Below are 26,803 nucleotides of genomic sequence, written 5' to 3'. Positions count from 1 at the left end.
CTGAGCAGAAGGGCTCATTATTGCTTGTAGGGAAACTACTGCTAAGCTTCATCCTGGTCAGCAGTCCCACTCCCACACTGCAGAGAGAGTTAATTGTTGATGTCTTCAGAGAGGATGGAATCCTGGCTAGAGATTTACTGATGGATCAGCTCTGCTATGAACTTAATCTCACCCAGTTCTGGACCGTGTCAATGGTAGGGACATGCATGGGGCTGGGGAGGAGGATTCATGTGCCATGTCACTGCTGTGTGCAGTGCATCGAGCGCTACAAGCCCCTTCTGCCCACAAGAAAAACACGTTTGTTCTAGGTCGGACTTAAACGTTGACAAAGGCTTGGGTTTTAAATTTGGAGTTTGACATCCTACTAGGGTCAATTTGAATTTCTAATGTGAGTTAGAAGTCCAAATCAGACTTTCCCTGTTGCTGCGTTTGCTAAATTAACTATCTCCCAAGGGGCACCAGGTAAATAAATACGGGGCATCACGGAGAGGACAGCGGGTCTAGGTGGAGCTGTAACAGCGCAGCCACAGCTTCCAGTCAGGGTTAGGAAACGGATGCGCGACGGCGCACCGGGGTGTAGGAAGCGGGGCCGGCCGAGGGCAGGGCTGGAAGCCCATTTCCCAAGGGATAATCGGCTGCTCGTGCCCCAGCGGGGCTCGCTCCGTGCCCGTGCCCGCCGTGCCCTCAGCGCTCCCTCAGCCCCGCCGGCCCCGCCCCTCCGGGGCCGAGCCCCAGCCGCGCTCTCCCATTGGCCGCGCGGCGCGCGGGGCCGCGGGCGGCGGCGCCGATTGGCTGCGGCGCGGGGGGCCGGGCGGGGGGCGGTGGCGGGGCCGGGGGGCCATCCCAGCGCATCCCAGCGCATCCCAGCCCGGCGGGGCCATCCCAGCGCATCCCGGACCAGCGCCGCGGAGCGCGGCCGCCGCAGGACACGCAGCAGCCCCGCACCTCCCGGTGAGCGGCGGAACCGCGCGGGGCCGCGGCCGGGGCGCTCGGGAAGGAGGGCTGCCTCCGCCCCGCGGCGCTCCCGGCGCGGCGGGGACCCGCTGCTGCCCGGAGCGGGGCTCCCCGCGGGTCTCCCTCCTCTCTCACCGCCTCCATCCCGCGTTGCCGGGGGAGCCCCTCGCTGATGCCCGTCCCTCGCGGTCCCCAGGGCACCGTGCAGGGAGCGGGGGCCGCAGGGCTGGTGCCGTCCTGCCCACTCGGGCGTCCCTGCCCTGCCGGGCCGGAGCGCGGTGCTGGATCCCGGCAGCCGTCCCGGGGGACCGCGGAGCGCAGGAGGGGTTGTTGTTTTCCCCGTGTGTTTGGCCGCAGCAGGAGGCGGGTTCGTGATGCTCTGTGCCCGGGCAGCGGGTGGGCCCCGGCACGGACCTGCGGCAGGGAAAGGGGGCAAAAGGAAGGCGAGGGCACAAAACCCGTGAGAAAACCAGCTGCGTACGCGGGGAGAGCGGGGTTGACTCTGCGTGCAACTGTCGCCTCGCTGAGGTGCTGCAGGCAGCTGAGTAATGGTGTTAGCGGAGGCCTGGTGCTGCACCTCAGCTGAGGTTCTTTTCGGTCTCCTGTTCTCCAGGTGGTGCTTGCTCAGGCTTTGCCTTGAGACATCCCTGGTTTCACTTCCCTTGCCGTCATTTGTGCTTAAAGCAGCGTGGGGCTGTTCTGCCAGAGCTTTGCCTTTTCCCGGCTTGGCTTTTGCCTCTGTGATTCCCCTTCTCTGTTTATGGAATATAGTGAAGGGAATGATGCACAGAGAAACTGAACTGCTGTGGGAGATTTCCGAGTAATTTTGTAATCAGTAATGAATGGTACTGGATTTTGCCCTGCAGTTCAAAGGCACACATGATGGGTGTGGGTTCTTAGAAGGATCTTTGCTCCTATCGTTTGGCACAAGGAATTTGATAAAGGTTGAAAACCAACTGGTATAAAAGGGTTACCTTTTGGAAGCTCTACAGGAAGGAAATTACCTATTGAATCCTGTTACAATCTGGTTGTTGTGTTATAAATTGATTTGGTATTTTTGCAGTTCTTGTTGCATTGTTTTGTTGGGTTTTTTTACTGTAATTGTTTTTACTGTAATGTCAATATTGGGCAAATTGTGTCTGGGAAACAGTTTGTCTTCTCTGACTGGAGTTAAAAGTGCAGGCTTGGAGGTCACTGATGGGTCATAGCTCACCATGCTGAAGCACAGCAAAGGGGTAATATCTGGATCTTGTAGTGTTTCTCATCCTCAGTGTTTAAAGCACTTCTCAGTGAGATCAATGTCACTGGAGTGACTGTACCGATGGGGAAACTGGAACAGATACAGGAAAAGGAAGCTGTTACTGCAAGTTACCTGCTGGGTAGCCTTTTGGGCTCAGAATCAGTGTTCAGGTGTTCTGTGTCTGCAGTCTGTCTGTGTGGTACCTCTTGGACAATCTGGAGTGCAGAAGACAGTGATGCAGACATCTGCAGATAAAGGAGAGCTCAGTCTGTAAGTGTACGGTGTTATGAGATGAGCTGACCACTTGTAAAATGCGTGGGGGAAAATGCAATAAAACTGTTTTATGTGTCTTTTATTAGACCTTTAGTCTTCTGATGAATAACAGCCTTAGAGGCATACTGTACTGTGAGATGTCTTGTGCATTCAGACACAAAATAAACTGAAATAAGTGGATAAAATTGGATATTTATGCCCAGGAGGCAGTAAGCAAGCACAGCATGCAAATAAACACCAAGCAAATCATAAGGTGTCCTGCTGACAGCTGTGCTGTCATTGGGAAAGGAGAACATCCTGATCTGGATTCTTTCAGAAGCAGACAGGAATTCAGATGCTTGCCAGCCATGTGTGTATACACTCAAACCAGCTCTTGCTGCCCCTGCCAGCACCTTAGAGGTCTCCAGGTGATTCCCCTTGCCCTGTCTGGTTGGTGTGGTGCTTGACAGCAAAGCTTGAGAGCAGTTTATACCATGCCTTGTGTCCCCCACAGGTGCAGTGGGCAGCAGCCCAGCAGTAGGTGCCTGTGTGTGCAGGTTCAGCTGCACAGATCACAGCCCTGCCAGGTGGGACAGGGACAGCTCCTACCCCGGCCTTGTGCTCTGATTGCTGGGCCTGGATGAAAGCAGCTCAGGTCACCTCATGACATGTGCCTCTACTGCTGCTTAACTTTGTACTTTCAGTGATTGTAACATTGAGGGTCACAGAATGAGGAAGGTGTCACAGCTGTTCTAGGACAAATTGGATCTGGTTCTGGGCTTCCTAGCTTCGTTTTATGACTTCTAGGATTGAGAGTCTATTCCAGAAATGCTTTAAAAAATGTTTAGCTGTTTCAAGCACAAATTAAACTCCCTTCCTTTCTTGTCCAAATGAAGACAGCTTGTGGAAGTGTCTCAGAAAAGGGCTGTTGAGTGGTGATACAAGTATATCCTATATGAACAATTTAGCATTCAATGTTGTATCTCTGTTGCAAAGATACAACCCAGTTGTATCTTTAAATCTTACTGGATTGGCTGTATAACAGAAACTTTAGATCAAATGGGGACTCTTTGAACTTGGATGAATCTCCTTTGCTCTTGGTTTTGCCTTTGTGAGAGGGAGCAGGGAGGAGAAAGGAATAGATCTTGATGGAGTAATTCTCACATTTCGTGTAAGACGTTTCTCCTCTTTACAATTTTCAAGACCATTTTATTCCTCCTTGTATGTGGCAACTTCTCCATCTCTGTGCACCATTTCTGTTCAAGCAGGCTTTTCTGGTTGTGCCTGCTCTTATTTTACAATTCTTTGTAAGCTCTTAAGAGTTTTTCAGGTATAATGATAAGTCTGAATCAAATAGTGAGGTATCTTATCCTGTTTGAAAGAGTAAGTAATAGAAAAGGGCTGGATTCCATCAGAAGAAAAGCAGCTGGTACTAATGTGTGGGGAGCTGTGAAAGCACAGGTAAGTGATGCAAAAATGACACATCAGGAGCACTGCAGCTGAAAAGACTGGGAATCCACCACACAGATAATTATCACTGTGGGCCTGTTGCCTATGGAAGGATGGATATGCTTTAAAAGTTATGTAACAGATTTATTTTTCCAGGGGCTGAAAACACCCTGTTCTTGTTCCAGACTGATCTGCTTTCAAATTTCTTTTCTTTATGTACAGAAGAGGTTGCCTTAGGGGTCAGAGCTGTTACCAACTAAAAGCAGATAATTCTCCCAGCCTTGAAAGTCATCCATCTCTGTCCCCTCTTGGTTTCTGAATTTTGGGATCTGTTTTATCAGATCACAGTCCTGTTGTCTGAAATGACAGTTATGGGCCAGGAAAACAGAGACAGTGATATTTTCTCAGTCATATGGTGTTTGTGCAAAACCAGCAGTATTCTGGGGGTTTTCCAAAGCATGCAAAGCGTATAAAACAGAGAATACTGTTGTAAACTATTTCTGTAGCTTTCAGACTCTCCTCTGATCTGTGGGACTAGGATTCTGTACTGCAGCCTTGTATTAGATTGTTTGTACTTTCACAAAATATCTTACTTTCCTTTCACAAAATATTTTTATTTTCCTGTAGTTAGCCAGTACTAGAAATTTAGCAGAAGAATGAGGTAGGAACCTTGCTTATGTGTTGCAGAAAAAGGTTGTCTCTCTTGTCCAGTGGAGGAACATCTACTTTTGAGAAAGCACTAAAGCCACTCAACTAAAGTACTGCCTTTAGTAAGAGAATGCTGACAGCTTGAAGAAATATGAACTTAGTTCTTCATACTTAAGCAATGCCCCTTTGTATTGTCTTCTCTGCCATTATTTTAGTGAACCTCAATTTTAATGGAGGAAATAAAATATTTGTGTAGATGAGGGCTTATATTGTATCAAACTCTTATTTGGGGCACTGTCTGAAGGGAGTGTACTATATAATATTCTGTGCCAAGGTGTAAGGCACTTTAAAGGCAATAAAGCTTCAGACTTGGTGAGTTTCCTGTTTAGATTTTATGATTTTGCTGAAATGCAACTTGGCATTGGCAGAGAGTGTTTGCCTTCTTGTGATTCTTGTGAAACTTGGTAGTCTAAACACTAAAATCTAATTCTGATGGTGTTTCTGGAGGTAGTACTGCAGCTTGCTAAAGGATTAATCTAAAAACTCAGTATGTCTCAAGTGCATTCCAGGTGACAGGATGAAGTGCCAAACTTACTAGTTTAGTGTACAGCTGTAATTCTGAGAGTAAAACAACTTCTAAACCTGTCTCCAGCTTTCCTTATCTCAAACACTTTAAAATATCCCTTATTCCCAAATGAATTTCCCTTGCCATCTCCAAACAAATTTCAGTTTTAATTTTACAAATGAAAATACATTGTTTTGCAACTGTTGCACCCATATATAATTCTGTGTTACTTAGGAATTTTTTTAGCAATGTCCTCAAAATGCCTGAAGTTTGAAACCTGGTGTACCTTGAAAATTGGCTGGATAACAGTAAAGAGACTGAGCAGTCCTTACCTGGCACCTGCTGAAGTACACTGCTGGAATCCAATCTAGCCTTGGCCTGTTTGGGATACGACAACGTGCCCTTTCCTAGCCCAGCTTGGCAGGCACGGGCTGCTGTTGGAAGTGTCCACACAAGGGCAATAGTGCTGGGAGTGCATCCCTGAGATGTCATTTTCCCAGCAGGAAGCTGTCCCTTTGCCTCAGAAGGAGACTGCTCTTGTGGGAGAAACCTGCATGTGCTTCCTTTGGTGTATAGCACATTCCTATTTTGTGCTGACTCCCTTTTTGCTGGGTCAGCAGAGATTTGGGTTCAGGTTCCCGTGTCAAGGTCTGCTCTCTGTTCCCCACAGATGGTGCCACTTTCCCAGCTGTACCAGCCATGTTTGGGAGCTTGGATACATGGATCACCATGTCTTTCTCACACTTCCTTTCATCTCTTTTGTCATCTGCATGTCACGAGCACCAGATTTTCTCTCCTGAAGCCTTTTGCCTGCCCGCAGTATCAGCGTGATGTACTCTCCCTTTCCACCGGTCCTCCCACACAGCTTTCCAGCCCTTGTGTTTATGGTGTCTCAGATCTGTTTCAAGGACTCTTAATCCTACCTGTCAGCTCTAGAAACAAATCCTTTTGTCTAGAAGACCATTATAGCTCTGTGGGAGGCACAGCAGAACATAGACTGGCCTGGTGGGTAAAAGACCTGCTCATGTGGAAAGGGAGACTGGAAGGGGGATAGAATAAACTTAGGGAAGCAGTGAGGAGTGGTGCTGTCCTGCCTGCTGGCAGCTCAGCCTGGAGCACACAGGTTACCTGTGGGTTAGCTGGATGGCTAGAAAGCACTGTGATGTGTTTATGGGAAAAGTGGAAAGGTGTTTCCAAGGTATGGATTGCCAGTACAAGGTTTTCTTTCTAGTTGTTTGTTGGGGTATTGGGTTTTTTTCATGGCTTTTTTTTTCCCCTCCCCTCCCCTTGTAGCCTTGGTTTCATCACTGGTTTCTCACAGAACAGAACAGTGGGTGCTGGGAGAAGACATAAATTAGTGATGATGTTTTCATGATGTCCTATTTTTGATGTTTGGCTCAATTTTAAAGTATCCAGCTTCCATCTGTAAGCCTCGTACTGGGCAAAGCACAAGGCAGCAAGTTCCTTGTGGAAATCTGTACCCCAGTGCTGGATGATTTCATGCTAGCTTTGTAGCCTGTAGTCTCTGTATTAAATCAACCCTTCCTCTTCCTCCCCAGTATATGAACAACCCTACAGATTTTTTCACAAGAGATGTCACCTCTTGCCCTTCCAGCAGTTTTCCTTTCTCGATGAAGCGATGTGAGAACGTAGACTTACAGAGGGCACTGAGGAAAAGAGGGAAAAAATTGGTTTGTAGGGAAAAAAATAATAATATCCCTCATTTTGTAACTCATCAAGCTCAATCTTGATTAAAGACTATGAGCATCACCACAGCATGCCAATTTTGACTGCCTCTTTTAACGAAAGATGGAGTGTGTGGAGGTTCTTGGCAGCATCCCTTGACAGCAAACAACTGAAATCAACTCATATGTTTTGATTGGTCTGGCAGTAATACAAAAATGTGAATAAATAATGTAAATAACATGAAAATTGAGTACTTTAAATAAGCTTGGTGTAAGCTATTAGCAGTCATATCTTTTCTGTTTGTATTGTGTTTCCTGCCAATCTGTCTGTCCTCTTCATGTCAGATGTCAAATAATGGGAACCAACCATCTTGTTCCTCTCTGACATCTCTCTTTCCACATCTGTCATGAATGACATACTTTTCACCAGGTGCTTGCTTGATACTAGTCTTGTGATGTACACCCAAAAAAATCAGGACACTGGGAGTAGGATGGAGGGAGCAAGTTTGGATTAAAGCATTTTTAACAGCTCACTGTATAAATCTGATTATATAAACTATGGCCTCAGTGGGAATTGGAGAACGTGGCAGGTTAAAAAGCTGTTAGAAGCCAAACCAAACTGCTCTGGCATAATGAGACAGATTTCAGGCATAAGATGCTTCATGGCAACAGGCCAGAGCTTAATCCTGCCACAGGGTGCTGTGGACAGGCTGGAGGCCTTGACTCCTCCATCCTTGACAACTGCATCACTTCAGGAAAAGCTGAGCCCAAGGACAGTGATGGTCCCCCATGGCAGGTGTGAGGGATGTGGTTTTCCTCTAGGGACCATCTACAGGTGTGGGATGTGTTTTACCTGTATGGACTGTGCTGCAGGGTGAGGGATGTGTTTTACCTGTATGGACTGTGCTGCCATTCACTGCTGTGTTCTCTCCTCTCAGCTCCAGTATAAAGCAAACCTTGTTTTTTGCTCCACAGCTATTGCTGCAATGCAGCTTCCTGGAGAGAGAAATAGGATTACACAATCAGAGTGTGCTGGTGGAGGTAGCAAAGCAGAGGATGTGCTGGGCTCTGATGAACTCCACACTCCTTGTTTTTAGCGCAGTTTTACCAGGTAATGAGTTACAGGGGTGAAAATCTTCCATTTGTTCCATGGTTTGGGCTCTGGGTGTTGTGAGGGGCTGCTGTATCTGCTCTAACATGATGCTTCTGCCCTGGGTACTGTGAAAAACAGCTGAAGACAAGCAGAAGAAAAGCTAGTTGGTGTTAAAAGGCAAACGAAGACAATGACAAGCAGTGCTAGGGGCTGGATTCAGGACGTTATGGAGCCTTTGACTAGGAAGGATTTTACTGATTCCAGCAACAATCTGTGTGTCGCTGTGTGTAGCTGACAAATCTTGTCCTTTTCTTCTTTCAATAATGAAATCCAAAATTCCAGTTCCTTTTGGCAGTAACAGGAGATCAGTTACTACTTGCTTAATTTCTCATCGGTAATATTCTTTTTTCTTGGCCAAGAAGGTGATTGGAAAACACCTCTTCTGATGTAGGCTGTAAGATTCCTGCTGTTAATTTATTCATAAAAATTGGACCATTACCAGATTGTGTATGAATTTAGAGTTTGTAGTTTTACTTCTCCATAGATTTTGGTGTAATGGGACTTTGTTAGATCAAAATGGTGGGACTGATGATGACCTTGGGTTCCATGGGTAGGTGATGTTTCAACAGTGAGTCAAGTGTGGTGGCTACTCTGGATGGAGCTCTCCTTCTTCACAGTGCTCAGTTGTCTCCTTTCACTGGCATACCTCATTTTCTCTGAGCTCAATTGTGACTACACTGAACACTGTGAAGGGTTTGGTGAAACACTGTGAAGGGTTTTCTTTTCCAAATTAGGAATCTCTGTAGTGTGGATGGGAGACTGAGCCATGCAGGTGACAGGAGAGCTGGATGAAAGTGGAATTCTTCAGAAAAGAGGCCAAGAAGGTGCTACTACCCCTGCAAACCCAAGGTTGGTGATGTCACACCGTACATAATTTCTGGATGCAATGCTTGCAGAAAGTGCAATTTATTTATTTATTTTCCAGAAAATGGGCAAAGAAAATCAGCTTCCAGAGTGATCTGATAAATGACAGGAAATGGCTCACAGTTCCAGTTTTATTGTTCCAAATGGAAAAGAGAGGAGAAAGGGACTGTTTGTTACATCTGGTCAAAATCCACATGCAGCCTTGCATAACTGATCCTCTGCTCTGACTGGTGAGCAAGATTTGCAGGCTTGCAGCCACATTCTTCTCATCTGTTGCGAAACTCCAACCTCTGATTATCTCTTTCAGCTACTGTCACTAGTTAACAGCAAAGAGGGAAAAGGGGCAGCTTAAGATAATTCTGACTCTGTGTTCTAAAGGCTGACAAAGCACGTGATGTTGTATCTTCTGTAAAGAATTATCTGACCGCTGATAAATCCTGCAGTTGCATCCATTTGGTGAAACTGATTTTAGGAAGGAGAAGAACAATTTGCCATTTTTCTGAGCTCCTGTGACAGTGCTCTGTCGAGAGGTTAAGCACCAGTGAGGGCAGTGCTCTGAAGGGAAGCGCTCGCTGTCCCACTGTGCTGGTGCTGCTCACTTTCATGAGCTACCCTTAGGAAGATAAACATTTCCCACAAGAGGTTTTTGTTAAATAAATAAACAAGCTGTTTAACCTAACTACCAGCTCCTTATTCCATACTGACTGTGTTCATCCTGGAGTAACTTCAGGGAGCTGCTTAAAATTACACCAACAATAGACTGTCCTTGATCTTGTTTTACTGCAGCCATTCTTAGTGTTTATTAGTGCCTTTGTGGCAGTATTGTCATTACAGGGGCAGGCTGGTTGACAGTGCCAAAAGAGGGGGTGGCTGCACCCCATACCACTGCACCAGTAAATGCTGTTCTCTGCCCCTGGTCCAGCATTTTTGGGGTATTTGACAGAAAGCACCATTTCCTACCTGTCCCACCATTCCTAGGCTGGTGGTCTTGCCAGCTGAGTTGTTACTTCACATTCATCTTTACAGCCAAGGGATACTTCTTTGCAGCACCCATGGATGTGCCTTATGGGATATTTGGGGAGCTGCAGGATGTCCAGTGTCCCTCTTGGCTGCTGGAAATGGATAGAGCCAGCACAGAGCTGCTCTGAAATGCTGGTGCAGGAACTGAAGTGTGTGGTGACACAGGTCAGTCATGGTGATATGGGTCAGTGGGTGATGACATGGATGCTGGCTTTGGATACTTTTCACAAGGTTTCAAAACATGCTTGGAGTGTGGGTGCAAGAGAATATTCTGGAATGGGTTCGCTCCCAAGTCTTTAAAAGTCATTTTTTTTCCATTCTTGCTTTTAATGTGTCTCTAGTTCCAGTCCAATGGGCCTTCTCCTTTATTAAATGCAATTAGTAGGTATCTTCTGTGATTTCAGAAGCAGCTAACATAATATCTTGGGCTTTTCTGTTCCCACTCTCAATTTGTGCAGCCTCTCTGAGCATCAGTTATGCAAGGATTCCCCCAACAGTTTCTTGGTTCCAGGTCTCTCTTTTCTGGCTCCAGCAGCTAAGCTGGACTTGCCCAACTCATGGTGGAACTTTATTTATAAAGATTTGTCTAGATCTAGGAGCCTTCCCAAAACTTGCCAATACTTTTTAACTACCTATTCTCATGGAATCTTCACTCTGATGTGATTCATGGCTTTTACATACCAGACTGAAGGAACAGCACTCAGTGTCTTACATGGGTGTCAGTGTTACGCCAAGAGCGGAGGGTGCAGTAGAGATGTACCTCAAAGAGAGTTTACCAATTAGTTTAGCCATTAGCACACTTATTAAAGTCTAATTTATCTCCTCAAATTTGTGTCTAGGTATTTAGTACTTGTGTGAAATGTTACAATTAGTTTTGTCAAACAGGCAATATATAAAAAATAAATAAGTGCAGTTTATGCAGCAGCCTTATGGATTTTTCCCTAGTGAGTAACTTTCAGATTTTGGGAACCTTCAGTGTGTCTCCCAGTTACCAGTTTTTCTACCTTGCCTTTAATTCAGCAGAGTGTTTTAGCTCATTCACAACTCTAATTTTTTTGAATGAGCCCAGCAAAGGAAGAGGGACCACTTGAGAAATACATATCTTGCTGAATCAGGTTGGCACTAGTTTCTTTCTCCATCTGGAGCCCAAAAATAATTTTCTAAACATACTAGGGAACTTAGTCACAGAGTGTTTTTAACACTGTGTAGGTAACTGTGTTTTCTAAACTGTTTTGAAAGCAGCCCAATTGCTGTCCTTTTTTACCTATTGCCTGAATTAACAGGCGACAATAGGACTTTCGAATAGTAGAATTTCATAGTAATTGTGCTTGAATCTTGTAACCCTTTCCTTCTTCTGAATGTGAAGTTCTGATGTTCAGTGGGAATTAAAGCAGTTGACATCTGAAGGCCAGAGGGGGGTGATCCCCCTCTCCCTGTGTCAGTGTAAGTTGTTCTAGTTCCTGGTTAGTGAGTGGTGTGAGCTCAGGTGTGCCCTCGCACACTCACAACCTCTGACTTTTTTAATCAGGGCATCTGCCCACCAAATGAAATCCCTGGAGTCAGTGGTATTGATTGTGGTGAATTCCACTCATGAACTCTGTTCATGAGGCTTTTTACTTCTTTTAAAAAGGAAATACTGCCTCTGTACACTGAGTGTAGTGTTATTGGATGTGCTAGGGTAGGAAGCAGTCTTCTGACCAGCCACAGGTTGGAAAAGCTGCAGTGTGATGGGTTTCCTGCAAAGCTAAGCAATCACAGTTGTCCCTTTTATTTTCTGTTTTGCCTTTCATGGTAAATCCTCTTTGGCCAAATAAGACTCTTATCCTTCTGCCTCCAAATCGTTTGCTCAGATTTTTATAATTAACTTGGGGTCAACATTCTTATAGTCTTACTTTGTTTCCTTCAACTGCATTGAAATATTGTTTAATATATCTTAAACTGAACCTGGTAATACTGCTCACAGTACCTAAAACTTGATCTGACACTCCAGTTTGTGCTTTATTTTTTCTCCAAACACAACAAGCTCTTAAGAGGGCTGTTACTTTTTCTCTTCATGCAAGTTTGGGGTCCTGAGACCCTGCTGTTGAGTCTTGTGGCAATTCTGTTTTTTGAAGAGGACTAGGACTTGGTGCTGAGTATCCTGGTGTGCCTTGCCTTCTGCTTTGGGATACTAATGTGTTTTGTTCCCATTTTTTGCAGGAGTATATGACATTTAGGATTTTGACATCTTGTCTCTACCCTGGAGCTGCTATTTCTGGATACTGAATTCTTCTCAAGTACTGTAGCTGTGTTGCTTTAAATGCTTTGTTTTTCCAAACAAATTCTTTCTGGAGTGTGAGGTGGGGGTTAAGGAGGGCCGTAGAATTGCTTCTGGAGGAATTTACCATTATTTGCAGTGAAATGCAGCAGTTGATAACATAGTTACACCTTCCAATATTTTCCATAAAAACAAAATATCCTTTATATTTACCTTGTGCTTTTACTTGGCCTTGTGGACCAGCCTGGCCAAAATCTGATCCCCATTTTGCCTTGTAGTGTCATACTGTATTTCAGGAGGATGTATGTAGTATTGATACAGAAAAATATATCTAACAATGGAAAGTCATGCTTTTGGTTCTGCTGAAGCTGGAGATTACTTTCTACCAATGAAGGATTGTGTAATGGGTCTTCCTTTGACAGCTGCATATCAGTGCAGAAAGTGTACTTACTGTGGGTGGTTGGCCACATCCTTTCTGATGGCAGACTGTTCAAGTAGATCTCATTACCAATATTCTCTTGATTAATCAAGTGGAAGTCCATGGGTTTTTTTCATTACAGTCCACAGTTTTGTGGACTGTACATTTTTAATACATCTTAAATAAGTTTTTTGTAATTATAGTTGCTTAAAATCACTGACATGGGACTTCTAAGTTTTTTTGCCCTGCAACAGGGCTTGCACAGACTCGTTGTCATCCTTTTTGTGCATCCAGCCTTCCAGGCAGGGTAATTATGGATATGGAGGGGCTGTGCTGGGAGCAGAGGGGCTGAAAAATAACCTAGGCTCTGCCTAGGAGGTGGTAGTTTGGTGTCGAGCCATTTGTTGCAAGGATTAAAGCAAAAAAAATCCACTACACATAAAAGTCTACAACTGAATTACTGTCTCTGGGGGATGAGTTTCCAGGCAGTTGGACATGACATGGCTTAGTGTGATGGGGCACGATGCTGGCTGGAGTCTCTGGATAATGTTACCATATAAATTGTTAGCACTTAGCAGTAAGGAGTACTTTTCATTCAACATAATTTTGTTTAATGAATTTAGCTTCACATCATCTAAAGCAGCACTCAGCAGAGGCACAAGAATTTCGTTGTCATACCTCAGTCTCCCCAGAGTGCATCCTTTGGAGCTGTGATCCTGATTATTCACTGAAGAAGTGTGGTAATAAATCACTGATACAAGGCATTGCTGTTGGATCCAGTGTTTTATGCACGGTGAGTGTAAGTACCTACAACTGTTCTAAGTCCTTCCTCCTCTGCTTTGTGGTGTGTCCCTGCATTAACCATCTGTTAATGCACTTTTTGTGGTAGATTAGCTGGTTAACAGGTTCAGTTTAGAGGCAGTAGTTTGTTCTAATGACTGGTAACCAGTACAGACCAGTTTAAATATGTCATTTGCAGTCAGATTTTAAACTATTAAGAAGGTGAGGGATCAGCTTCAGTCCTTATTTTGGATCAACTCAGCAGCCTGTTACTTAGGAGTAGTATGGGATCTGTCTTATAAACAACTGCAATCTGGGCTTCTTTCTTGGCAGTTGCTACTACTCACATGGGATCCCAGGGTACAGTCCTACAGTGAAGAAGGGTACCAGAACAGGATTAGCCACGTCTGATTCTCTTCCTTGTTGGTGTTAACAGCATTTTCCTTAGCAGTTTGTCAGGTAGAAAAGCTCTGGAGAAGTACATGGTGACTTTAAACCTTGTACTCCTGCAATGGATGTAAAAGGTTCTGTGAACGCTGGCATTGCATGTGTTGGTGTGTAAACTACCTGTGTCAGGTAATGTTACAGTGGAGAGGCTGCGGGGCGTGTTTGGTCTGCCTGAAGGACTTTCCGTCCCTCCTGGTTCCTGTGTTAGCACAGTAATCAGCACAACATCCACCCCAACCAAACAAATGCTGCTGCTGTTAGGGAGAAGGGGAGGAAGAAAGTGTGCTGCTGTAAGAGCATCACAAACTGGAGTCACTCAGTTGCTGGGGACCTTACCTGCTTCCTGGAGGCATTGCATCTTCTGTCCTTCTGATGTCTGTCCTTGCCTCTGCCTGTCTTAGACCCTTCCTTTGGCCTGACTCTGCTTGTGCTGAACGAGGCAGCACAAGTCTGGGGCTCGCTCTGGCTGCTCCCTCATCTGTCCCCTGGCAGCACAGGGGTGCAGGAGCTCCGATCGCAGCCCCTCAGGCAGGTGCCAGACCCTGTGCTTAGGAAAGCATCCTGCCCAAATGTCACATCCCACAGCTGGAGCCTGTGGGAGACAGAGCCCAAAGCAGGACCCACAGCTCTGATCTCGTGCCTGGCTCCCTGTGGCAGTGCAGCCCTGCCTGTTGGGGGGCACGGACCTCCCCCTCCTCTTCCCGAGCCGTTTTAATGCCCTGATTACTGAAGTGGGTAACTCACCACCTCGCTTGTAATAATTACAGATTTCCGCTGTGATTTTTCACTCGTCGGTTGCCACAGCAACCGTGCAGTGGCTCGGCCGAGACGCTGTCACAGGGATTTAAATCTGAAGCAGCTCAGCCTTTTCCTGCGCTCTGGCGCATCTTCCCTCTTGCCCCCCAGCACCATGGCAACCTGGCCATGGATCCAAACCTCGGCCATGGCACCCCGTGCTCGCTTTCCCTGCGTCCCTGGGCCTGAAGGGAGGCTGCTGGTATTCCCCGTGGGTGTCTGCGTCTCCCCATTCCCGTCTCCATCAGCGCGCAGCAGGAGGTGGCGTTGGGATGTGTGCTGGTTGTGCTGCCTGCTCACGATCTGAGGGGAATGAACCAAAGCGTGGTTATTTCATGTGTGCCCGCGTGTCACCCTCGGGATATTTACAAACTAGAGTAAAATCGAGGGGTTTAGGGACAAGACGTGTTCTTCAACTTCCACGATTGTTGAAAGCTAAGGAGCCGTTTCAGACGTTAATGCAGTCTGGCTCTGCGTCTCTGGAATATGTTTTCAGAAACCTGCCAAGGAGGCTTTCAGGTGAACTCGCACTCCCAGGGGTACGAGCTGATGGGCTACACCCACATGCCAGAGCCAGATGCTCTCGTTTTGAGGCGAGTCGGGTGCTCCCCTGCGCTGGCTGTGGCTGAGCAGGAGCTGGTTTCATTAACCTTCATTAAGTGGGGCATCCCCCGCAGCTCCGCTGCAGGGCTGCAGCTCCGGGCTCCCTCTGGGTGATGCCCGGCCTCGCTGCCGGCAGTCGCGCTCGGGAGCTGGCAGGAGCGGGCAGCGATGTCATTCCTCACGAGTGGAGCCGACAGCAGCTGAGCTGAGCTGAAGGAAAGGAGGGAGCAGCACTTTCCAGCCAGGGCTGGCTGCGGGGAGTTTGCATCCAAGTGCTGTAAGTGCCTTTGCCGTGCGCGGTGGGGATGGGCACAGACTCCGGCCGAGCTCTCTGTCCGGAGGGGAATGCGTGTCTGTATGTGCAGTTGTGTGCCGTGTTACAGTGTCCCTGTCATGGACAAACATGGGGAGCTATTCCCAGTTTGTTTGCTGGATCCCCTTAAAAGAAATCTGCATGCATCTGCTTCCTTCTGTCCTCAGCTGGAATGGGGGTCACCTTGAGAAACCAGAGCACACTCTCCGGCTTAAGACGTTTCCCTTGGTCTGGTGCAGGCTGCCTCCAAGTGAGCTATTTTATGCCTTAGGACACAGAAAAAGAAATGGTCCTTTTATTTGGTGCTATTTATCTGTTTTCCTGACCTCTGAGGAGGCAGTGGTAGGATGCTGAGGAATAAAATCTTACAAGAAATGCAACGGAATTTTCTTGGGAACTCCACTTGAGGGTATTTTGCAATACTTCAATTTTTTCGAAACTACAGAACGCTTGTGGAGCAACTAATCTGAAAAGCACGGCTGTGCCATAACCCACTGGGAGCTGGGATGTTTTGGTGTGGGGAAATATGTGGAAATGAACAGAAATGGTTTTTATATGTTTTTGCCACCTGCATTTAAAATAAGGGATTGAAAATGTGCAGGCTTGAAGTGAAGAGAGGTTCTTATGTGTAGCTCACTGGTAAAGTTCACTGAAATATCAAAGTGCAGGTTTTTTTCAGGGGAAACTATTAAGAAATTACTTAGAAAAATTTAGAATTTTTCAGCTAACATAGGTTCAGTTGTACTTGGTTCTTTACCAGCATTTATGTACCATTATGCTATTTATGTAGGTATTTTTGGCTTCGCATCTGGAACTTGCCCAGTTTCTAACAGATGCTTTTTCAATCCAATTTTTTCTTTCCCTGAGACAGTGTATTTCTTTCACAGGGAAGTCATAGGCATGTCTCATCCCACCTTAGCTGTTCCAATAGGTTTTGAATCATAAATGAGCTGCTCAAAAGTTTAGTGGGTCACCTGAATCCTAGTGTACCACAATCACAGTATTCCTACCTGTTTACATTCATTGGTTTATAGACCAAAAGTCTTTCCTTGGCCCAATATTTGTAGGAGAGAGGGAAAAGAGGGACAACAGCAGAAAGATTTTTGTTCTTTGGTTGGTTTGGGTTTTTTTTTTGGTTTAGAAAAAAGAAAAACATATATTCATATCCAACCATCAAACCCTGCCTAGGGGACACAGGAGGAGGAGAACCTGGACACATGAATGTTATGACACTTCTTACTGTAAATAAGTTTTAAAACTTGATAGAAGAACTGAAGGTTTGTGTTCTGGCTTTGCTGTTGGTTCAACACTGACCCGATTGCAGGTCCCATGAGGCAGGTAGGGATTGCCATGTTGTGATGGATTCTAGACAGTACTAACAAGCTGTAGGTGTGAGGTTTCCTTTGCTAAACAAGGACATGTTGTTTTAGGCTTGTGCTGCAGTGTTCAGAGCAGACGGACTGGAATGCCAGCTGCATGTGGAGTGAGAGAAGGGAACTGTGCAAAAACCCACCAGTTTATTATGCTTTTGTGTGCAATAATTACTGTTTTGTCAAGACTTGAAGGACAAAACCAGTCTTCCTATTTCTGTTCTTCTGAAGACTAGTGGGAGTGTCCAATTCTGTTGGTGTCAATAAGTAAATAGCCAACCCTGAATAACCGACACTTGAGCTTTACTTGTAACTATGACAACTGTGTCCTTGACAACTTAAGTACAATCATGGAGTTTCCAATTACATCCTGTTCTACACAAAGCCATTAAGATTATTAGAGGCATAAGCAGCCTGTCAGCTTGTGAAGTGGGGGTTTTTTTGCAAAATCCATTTTGGTGATAGATCCATGTTTCCCTTTGCGGGTCCCTGCCGTTGTTTTGTTGCTGGTGTTCCTTGGTGAGCTGTGCTCTGCAATCACAGGCTCGCCAGGCTGGGGCCTTTGGTTGACCAAGGTGGGGGAAGAGCAGCTTCTTTCTCTTTTCTGTGGCCTCTTATGAGGGTGGTGCCAGGTACTGCTCTTCTTGAAGTCTTCTTGAAGAGGGTTTCAGCTGTGGTTTGTTCTGGGTTTGTATAGATGGAAAATCTAACGCCAGCCTCATATAAACACTAGATGTGAATTTTCTTGCAACTCCCTCTTAACAGGACTTTTCTATTCCTGTGATGATTTGAGATACTTTGGTCTATGACTAGAAATTCTTGGTGTTACTCTTACAAACTTCTCCTACAAATGCTGTTATGAGCTTATTCAAATTTCTTTCAGAACTATACCTTGGAAAAAAGCCCTGTTGAAGTAAAAGGACCTGTTGTATTTCATTATGTGCACTCAGGCTTTCATAACTGTATAGTCTATACTGAACTCTTAACTCTGCTCCTGGGACCAAGAGAATTGCAGTTAAACACATCAACATGCATGCAGGGCTCTTTATTTACAGTGTTGTTTACTACATTTAATTGGCTAAAGCAGTAAGTCAGGATTTCGAACGTCACCCAGTGCTCTGTCAATAACAACTGGTGAACTCATTCAATTTTTTTCCTGCTTTGATCTGTTGAATGTGGACATTCCCCATCTCCCCAAGGAGGGTGGGGTGGTTCGTTTTCAAGCAGGCAGTGCTGCATACATTGGATCTTTTTGTGCAGGTACCATGATGACATTACATTGCCCCATTCTTCCTCAAATGCAGTCTAAGGAGGGACATGGTTATGTTTAATGCATGACAACCTAGACCATCTTCCACCTCACTCATATTTCTGGTTTTAGAAGTAAAATACTTGAACTGCATCACCTAAGTCGTTAAAATTGCTTGCTAATGGACACTGCAAAGCAGGAGACTTGCCCCCCTTTAACAGTTCCAGCGCAGATATCTGAGTACTGCCAGACTTTTCAAAATTGTCCTTTTGTTTTAGTCACAGGAACCACAGCTGACTTGATCTCTCAATTTGCAGTTTCTTCCCCTGTTAAAAGACAGATGCAGAAAGCACAGTGTCAAAGCACGCTGAGCTGTGAACTGAAGAGCCTTCTCACCTCTTCGAGAGACACCCTCCTTGCAAACTGTCTGTGCCAGCTCACCTCGGGGATACCAGGGCAGGCTGGGTGTGGAAAGGGTGGGTTTGCACTCAGGCACAGTGCTTGTGCTGCTGTGAGCCCCCGAGAGAGGGGACGTGTCCTCCACCACCGCAGGACAGCAGAGCTCCAGGACAGGGGCTGCTGCAGCCCCTGCACCCTCCTGCAGCCCTTGCACAGCTCACAACGCCAGCAAGCCTTGTGCTGGTTCACATCCAGATGGATCCAAGCAAACAGGACTAGGAGAGAGTTAGATATGTTTTAAATTTCACAATTAACGCGTGGCATGATGATACCCTCGCTGTGTATCCTAGAAAAGTCAAGCAAAGGAAAACGGTAGAAAAAGGAAGGAATTTGCCTTTAGCTCCCCGCTCCCCAAACCCGCTTTGTGAAGCCTTGTGCAGTAATTGCCCTGTGCAGCTCGTGCTGCTGTTTCCAAACGGCTTAATTGTTCCTGGTAAATGGGTTTGGAGCAACTGAGGAACAGATGAACGTGCCCCCATGAATTTCAAGCAGGCTTCTCTGTCTTTGGCATGAGTTTCAAGAAAGAGACACAAATCCGCAGAGCTGACTTCTCCCTGCCTTGCCCTGTCTCCTTTTACCTTTACCTTTGCATCTGTCCATGTCTCTGTTTGCCTTTACCTTTGCATCCATCCAAGAATCCTTTCCCAGGCAGGTCTCTACAAGCTGCAGCCTGGAACAGGGATGTCATGCTGCATTAGCTTCTCTTCTAGAGAGCGAGATTGCTGTGCAAACTACTAGTTCGTGTATTTTCACTCTTGTATCTGGATCAAGCCCCTCTTTTTTTTTTAATTTTTCCAGAGTTTCCCCCCAAGAAACACAATCTTGTTCACCCACGGAAACAATGCATCTTTTATGTTCACAGTAGGCTGCTGCTGCTGCTGACTGTTTTTCCTAGAACTAGCTTTATCTGTCAGAAATAATCACTCGGTACAGAAATTTAACAGCTGCTGTTTAAAACAAATATATCCAATTCCACAGTGTGCATTTAAAAAAATCCACATATCCTTATGTTTCATGTGCTTGATAAACTGGACTGAGCTTCCTCTCTGAAAATAATTCTTTTTGCTAGAAGACTGTGACTGTGACTTAAACCGTGTTCGCCAGTGAATGTTTATGTAATGCAAAATTACATACAAAATATATGCAAATACATTTGCAAAATTAAGGTACCGAGCATTCACTTCAGAATAGCTGCTCTGTTCAGTCATCTGTACCAATGGCCTTCTCCAGCTCAGACAGCTGCCATTAGAGGAAAAATATTTAGAGAAGACTTAGGAATATTTTTTTTTGAAGGGTCTCATTTCTTTGAGGTCCTTCACACCCCGTTTAGAGTCCGATACGTGGAGTTGGTGGCTGTATTTTGCCTGGATGTTACGGGATCTGGAGCTGCCTGCAGTGGCTCTGGAGCAGCAGTGGTGCTGGAGCGTGGCATTGCTGCAGTTTTGACACGTGCAGAGCTTATTTCTGCTGGCTTGCAAACTCTGCCTCTGCTGCTTGCAGTGCTGGAACAGGCTGGGCCGGTGGGAATTGATCAGGAGATGGGCTGTGGAGGCAAAATTCAATTGGTTATTGTGATAACCAAATAATGCATGCTTAGACAAAGATACCAATCACATCAGCTGATCCCCTGTGAGAGTTTGTGTGCTTAATGGAGATGGAAAAGATGCTGGGTTTAGTTATACTCACATGTGATATTACATGATTTATTCTGACTCTGGACTAGAAAACGGTAAAACTTTTTATATAACAACTGCCAAGGAAAATTAGGGCTAAGCTGCCTCTTGCAATAATTTTTTTTTTCCTGTAAGTGTTTCAAAAAGCCAGTATCATTTCCAATTATATTTTTCAGCCTCTAATGAATACTGTAGTTTAACTATTAAAGAATTTAAGATAAACGGGAAGTATAAGTAAAAGATAAATAACATTCTGGGAGTAAAGACATGGGCATGGCTCACCTGGGGAAGGAGGAGGAGGTACTGCTGAAGGGAATGCTGGACACTGGTGAGCACAACCATGTAGAGTGACTGGTAGATTTGTTTGATTTGTTTGTGAAGAGGCATCTCAGGAAGGTTGGGCAGTGGGCAGCAAAACCCCCAGGAGAGATGACTGAAGGGGCTAAGAACAACAAAGTGGGTTGCTAACTACATTTGCACTGCTCCTTTTGTGAGCTGTGTTCACCTTAGATTTTAACAGGCTCCTAAAGACTCTTAAAAAGTCATACTTTGAAGAACAAACTTAAGGAGGGAATTGGAGATTGCAGTACAGACCAGATAAATAGCTCTGAACAGAGGACATCAATCAAGGTGGTTAATTGTTGTGAGAGGTGCTGGGCTGATTCACCCTTTAACAGCTTTTTCTCACTTAGACTGGCATTTGGTTTTTGCTTGAGGATGGTCATTAGATAAGAAATCTGTGGTGTTGGGGTATTTTTTTACATGTTTATTTTGCAAAAGTTAGCACAACTAAAGAAAGAAGCCGAGAGACAAAAAATAATGAAAGAATTAAATTAATTTTTTCTTACAAGTGAAGTTACTCTTTTCTGAAAAAAATTACCTAGTTCCCTCTACACTTCTGATCCAAAGCCTTAGGAAGCTAATCCAGCTTTTCCAGCGTGTGCACAAGTGTTGTGCAAGTGTGTGCTCGCCTTGGCACGTTTCAAAATACCTTGAATTTTAACTTGAACTCAGAGGAAACTGAGTGAAACCAAGTGCTATGTCAGTTGTCTGGAAAGGCACGGGGAGTTGTTTTTGTACCTAAGTATTAATAGGTCTCTAAATTTATGTAAGCAAAAAGTTTTTTGTTTTCTTTTATTCGTTTTGAAAAAGCTCAAATGTGAAGGAGAACAAATAGTATCTTGCCTAAAGATAGTACAGAAATTAAATTTCTGGTATTTTAGTGCGGGGTAAGAGATACTTCCTATCACGGTAGCAGTAGATCAGCTGCTTCCCTATATCTAGTCATGAACATCTGCTGGCATGTTTTATTGATGGCCTAGAACTGATGTAAGCAGTAAGCTGTGAGCTCCAATACTCTCTTGAGTGTATTTGTTAAATAGAGTTCTTTCCAGGAGGTTTGTGGATAATAGTGACATTTTGTTTGGACTGCAGGCCTCGGTCCACTGCTGCTGGATGGTGTGCACCCACTGGGGGCAGGGGGACACCCAGCAAGGTGAAAATGCTGGGCAGAGGGCTCTAGTGTCCTGCTTAGAACACAGGGGGCCATGCTGATAAGTGTGGAGTTTGAATTTAACCTGTATCCTGGATAATAATTCAGTGACCTGTTTATTTATGACTTCCAGCCAGACTTTCTGCAGAGGTGATCCAAAGTGAAAAAGGAGTTGTGTTGCCATTCATGCTACTTGATTTTCCAAGGTCATTTATATGTAACTAGCTGAGGTAGGATCACAGAACTGTTGAGGTTGAGGGGTCATCTGGTCCAGCCCTCTGCTCAAGCAGCAACACCTCAAGCAGGCTGCTCTGGACCATATCCAGCTGGGCTGTGAATATCTCCAAGTGTGGTGATTCCATGCCCTCTCTGGGTGACCTGTCCAGGGTTTTCCTGTGTTTAGGTGGAGCTCACAGTGTTTCAGTTCGTGCCCATTGCCTCTTATCCTGTCACTGGACACCACTGAGAAGAGTCTGGCTCCTTCTCTGCTCCCTCCCACCTGGAGTTTGTTACACATTGATGGGATGCAACCTGAGCCTTCCTCAGGCTGCACAATCCCAGCTCTCACAGTCTTTCTTTACAGAGATGTGATTAATTGGTACAAACTGGTTTTTCAGGGGATTGATTTTCTTTTATTTCCTAATGCTTGTCCTGCTGTCTTTTGTATTAGACGAGATTTTTCTCATAAACTTAAATCGAATGGAGAAACCAGCTTTGGCTTGAGAGACTGACTGGAAACAATTTCTTTAAAAGTTCAATGCAGTCTACATACAGAGAGAAAACAGAGGAAGAGCAAGGGAAAATAGGTACTGATCTTTACCCCCTGGCCCTGCTGAAGCTGGGAGATACAGCTTTAGCCTAGAAGTCATTTGCCTCAGCAAGACCAAGCCAAGCATCAGACTTGGGGCTCAATCCTGAGACTGCTGTGAATGTCAGCATTAATCCATCACAGCATGCTCTAAGTGTCTTAGGACTGAAGTTAGTGAAAGAGGGAATATTGAAATGAATAGCATGGTAGTAATGGCTGCATCCATAAGCACATGAATAAGTGTTTTGGTTTTCTTTTTATTTTAGAACATCGACTGGAAAGAAATCTCCCAAAATTGAGTCTTTTTGAGTAAAGAAAAGATAAAATGGCGTCGATGTTGCTTAGTCGACAGCTGACCTGTTGCCTGCAGCAAAACTCCAGACTGCTTGTATTTGGTAAGTGCTTGTATTTTCCTGGTTTGTGTTTGGTTTACACTGGTGGACAGAATTCCAGTTTGAGTATTGCTGGGATTTGTCCCTTGGTGTTGAGTCTGTCAGAACTTGAATACGATGTTCTGCATCTCAGATAATGATGCAGTTGTAGTCCCAAGTGGATCACAAAGGTGCTGTGGATTTGTTTGATTATTTTTTTTTTCATTCTGCAAACAAGAATTTATTAAGTTAATAATTTGCACTGTAAACCTGCTAATTGAAGTAAAGCTCTTCAGCCTTTGGAATTCTGTTTTTACTTTGTGACACTATGTGGTGAAACAACTATCCATCAGAATGAGCTGGTTTTTTCTTTGTGCTGTGTAGCATGACCCTGCCTGTCTTCCCTTGTGGAGAGGTTTTTTGTGACTGGCATGAAGAGGTGGTCCTCACTGGGGTTGTGTGTGTCTGCCCGGAGTGAGCTCTAGTGTGAAATAAAATCCTGCCAACACAGCATCAAACTACTTTCTCTGAAGTGAACAGCAAGTTCTTGCTTGGCCCTCTTTGTATTTTAGTGTGGGTATGTGTGTATTAAACCTGCAATCTCTGTAAAATAGATATAAAAACTAAATTTCTCTTGACTGTTGGACAAAGCAGTGTGGAGTCTTAAGATCTGGCAGACATTTCATGTGCTGTTACACTGAATACAGAATGGCTGAATGGCTTTTCCTGTGTCCGAGTAAATATTAGTGTTTCTCTTGTCCTGCAGTGCTATTGTGCTCCTTCTGCCACTGCCAGGCAAGCACAGCCTTCCATTTGCTCAGAAACTTAAACATCATTGATTTCCTTTCAAATAACACACTTTGGGGAGCAACTGACCTTTGGCTAAAGAACATGAAGTCTGGTCCTGTCACTATTAGAAAATATTAGGTCAGTGTATCAGTGCAGGATGCACTTCTATTCCTGGCAGTGACGCACTGATCACCCACCCTGGCCAGGAGCAGGGATGGTTTGGTCGATTGTGGGCAATGGAAAGTGCTTGCAGCAACCAGGCCTGTTAGTTGTCAGTCCTCTGAGCTAATCTGTCATCTCAGCATCACTTAAAGCATCACTTAACACTCCCTGTCCCTCCCAGTGTCTTCCACACTCTGTGCTGCTTCCCAAGCACAGATGAGAGGTCAGTGGAGGGCAGATGCACTAACTCACTCTTCCTTTCTCACTGTTGCAATGAGGGGGTGTAAGATCTTCAAGAAGAAAGGAAAGCAACTCCAGGCTTCATTAATTTCTCCTTGCTTTCAGGAAACATCTAAGTGGGAAAGCCTGCTAAAATATTGAGCAAAGAGTAGGGGGCTTTGGCTGCAGACTGTGTAACAGACCTGTGTCCTTTGGGAAGGAAAGGACGAATGCTTTGTGTGTGTGACCAGAGATTAGGAAAGATGGAGCAAGAGAACCCCTCACCAAAGGAACTGTGTCCTGTGATATTCCTGGCTGACAGAATAGGCACGAGGCTCTGACTCCTGTAGCAAAAACTTGAGGCTGTTTTCCTGGTGGCCCCCAGCTAAGGTTGCAGTGCCCCTGGGCTCTGCTGGCTCTTAGGGAAGTGCAGAGGGTGTGACATCCAGGAGCTCTCTACTCCAGAGTGCTCGCCTCCAAGGTATTTTGAGCACTCAAGTTTAGTGCTTTACAGACTAAAAAGAGGTTTGTACATTACTCCCACAAAAATCCTGCGGTGCCATTTGGACTGATCTTTTTTGTGTGTGTGTGGGTACTGAAATGACAGGGTTTGCAAAGGGGCAATGGATATGGAGAGGAGGAGGGAATAGATTGCCTCTTGGTAGAAGTCTTTGTGTCTGCAGGCTGTAATGTTTTAGTTGTGTGTGCATTAGGCAAACAATCCTGTTCATCTTGAATCTACAGTAAATTTATTGACACAAAGAGGTTTTTTCATCCTTGACTGTTTCTCTGGTTGGAGAATCTTTTTTACTTAACCATTGCTTGTAGTGTTTTCATTACTCACAGCATTCTAATCGCTGCCAAGCAAACTGGAAAAGGGAAAATGGAAATCATTTAAATTGATCAAAATGCAAAAGCTAAGCACAACATATGAAAGTAATGTGCAGCTTAACTCTTACCAAAAATATGAAGCCTATAAGTATTTTGGAGTCCTTATGCCTTCCTTAAAACTAAGCCTTAATCAGGTATGGCTTTGTTTTCCTTTCCTTATCTGTTTGATCTGCTTGATAGTTTGCCCTCCAAGATAAGGTTCACTAGAATTTGAAGGGTGCAGAATGACAACAGAATGAGTAACCAGCCTAATCTTTTTTTTACAAAGACTCTTGCATTGTGCTGTCTGTGGGTATCAGCCAGTCAGATCTGGGAGAGGTGGTTGATGATGGAGAAATGCTGATGTACCTTTGCATTACATCTTACCTGAATTGGGTTGTGTTGCTCCTGTCAGCCTGGTGTGCTGCAAGTTGATCAAAACTGGTAGTGTGAATTTAAATATTTATTCCCTTTGTGCCAGCTCAGGTTTTATCAGCTGGGCCCCTGTAGCAGGAAAGCTGTTCTGGTTCCATGCTTTGGAGGCAGATGAAGATGCAGTTGGTTGTGGGCAGGTAAGGCAGTACCAAAGCTATGAGGACAGGCTGGGACTCAAGAGATCTAGTTCAGTCTTCTGTGATTACCCAAAGAGATTGAATTAATCTTTGAATCTTGCACTGGAAAGCATGCCAAAAGGTCAGGCTGCTGCCTGAAGATAGCATCAGTTTGCATTAGTGCACACCCATGCCCTTCTAGGATGCTGATCTGTTTGCAGCTTCCGCAGCCCCCCAGGCAATCTCTGTACTGCTGAGCTGACCTTACCTTTAAAACTTTTCTCTAATATTTAGTCTAAGTTTCAAAACATGAGGAAAAAAAATCAAATCTTTACTATTTGTCCTGCCCTCAAAGGACCTGGAGGGTGGAATGTTTATTTTTCTTGGCAGCAGCCTTTTACGTATTTGACAACTATTACCTCCCCCAAGATCTCATACTGTTCTCTCAGCTGGTCTAAATACTGTTTCAGTCCTTCCTTGTAGGTCCAGTTTTTCTCCTCCAGATTCTCTGCACTCTGCCTTAAGTGGGCTAGCACTTGTTGAGGCTGTACCTTGCCTATCTCAGCCTGTTTCCTGTCTCTCTGCAGAGGATAATAGTATTTATCACACAGGTGTGCTGCAGTAAAGTCTGACAAATGCTCATATTAGTTATTGACTTGTCCCCAGCACAGTTATCACAAAGAGGCAGGAAAGCCATGAGAAGGATTTATTCTCAGTCCCACTTTTGTCTCCAGTATTAATCCTTGCTAAGACTTTTTACCTTTTTTTGTTCAATCTGTACATTAGGAGCCTCTGTAGGAAATCAGAGAGAACAGCCTGGATTTGTGTGAGGGTGTGTGGGAGAAGCAGAGAACAGTCCCCTTCCCTGGATTGTAGAGGACAGTTTGAGGTGACCTTCAGCTTCTACCCTGGGAACTGGCCCTTGATGACTCTGGAGTGCAACCTCCCCTGCTGGACTGAGGAACCTTTGCTTCTTTGTCTGATCAAATGCTTTCACAAAAAGCTGAGAGAGATAAAAATGTTCATATGAAAAACTGTTGTTGAAAGGAGGCTCTACTACAAGTGAGAGTCCAAGTTTGGACCTCAGTTCTGAGTTCTTTGAGTAAATGTGAGGCCTTTGATGTTCCTGTCTAGTTTTCTTGTTCCTTCTGTGCCACAAAGGGTGGCTGTGGAAGTGCTGGCTGTTTTTCCCCCTGGGTGTTCCTTGTGGTTGTTCATCTCCAGAGGTGTCCTGATGAGCTCTCATAGCTGTTACTCTGGTCTGTTGTGCTGTGAAAAAGGAAGGATATTATGACTGGTTCATATCACAGGAACTGCAAGAAGACCAGCAGTTGGATGCTCCTGTAA

At 45.0% G+C, this 26,803-nt stretch overlaps 1 protein-coding gene across 2 annotated transcripts in view; it reads left to right on the top strand.

Annotated features, from left to right (window-relative positions):
- The first annotated feature begins 852 nt into the window (after nucleotides 1-852).
- ABAT (4-aminobutyrate aminotransferase) overlaps nucleotides 853-26,803 on the top strand; it is a 52,976-nt gene continuing 27,025 nt past the window's right edge. Inside the window, exons 1-2 of one of the 2 annotated variants that reach the window (XM_027742311.2) lie at nucleotides 853-951; nucleotides 22,761-22,889. In XM_027742311.2, the coding sequence (XP_027598112.1) occupies nucleotides 22,820-22,889 (70 nt within the window). In that variant the 5' untranslated portion in view covers nucleotides 853-951; nucleotides 22,761-22,819. Of the gene's footprint in view, nucleotides 952-15,213; nucleotides 15,408-22,760; nucleotides 22,890-26,803 lie in introns of those variants that run through there. The other variant, XM_027742312.2, reaches the window with a different exon arrangement.

The sequence above is a fragment of the Pipra filicauda genome, unplaced genomic scaffold (assembly GCF_003945595.2).
Source record: "Pipra filicauda isolate LSUMZ 115617 unplaced genomic scaffold, ASM394559v2 scaffold290_size937220_pilon, whole genome shotgun sequence".
Lineage (NCBI taxonomy): Eukaryota > Metazoa > Chordata > Aves > Passeriformes > Pipridae > Pipra > Pipra filicauda.
This window is presented reverse-complemented; position numbering and strand designations above follow the sequence as displayed.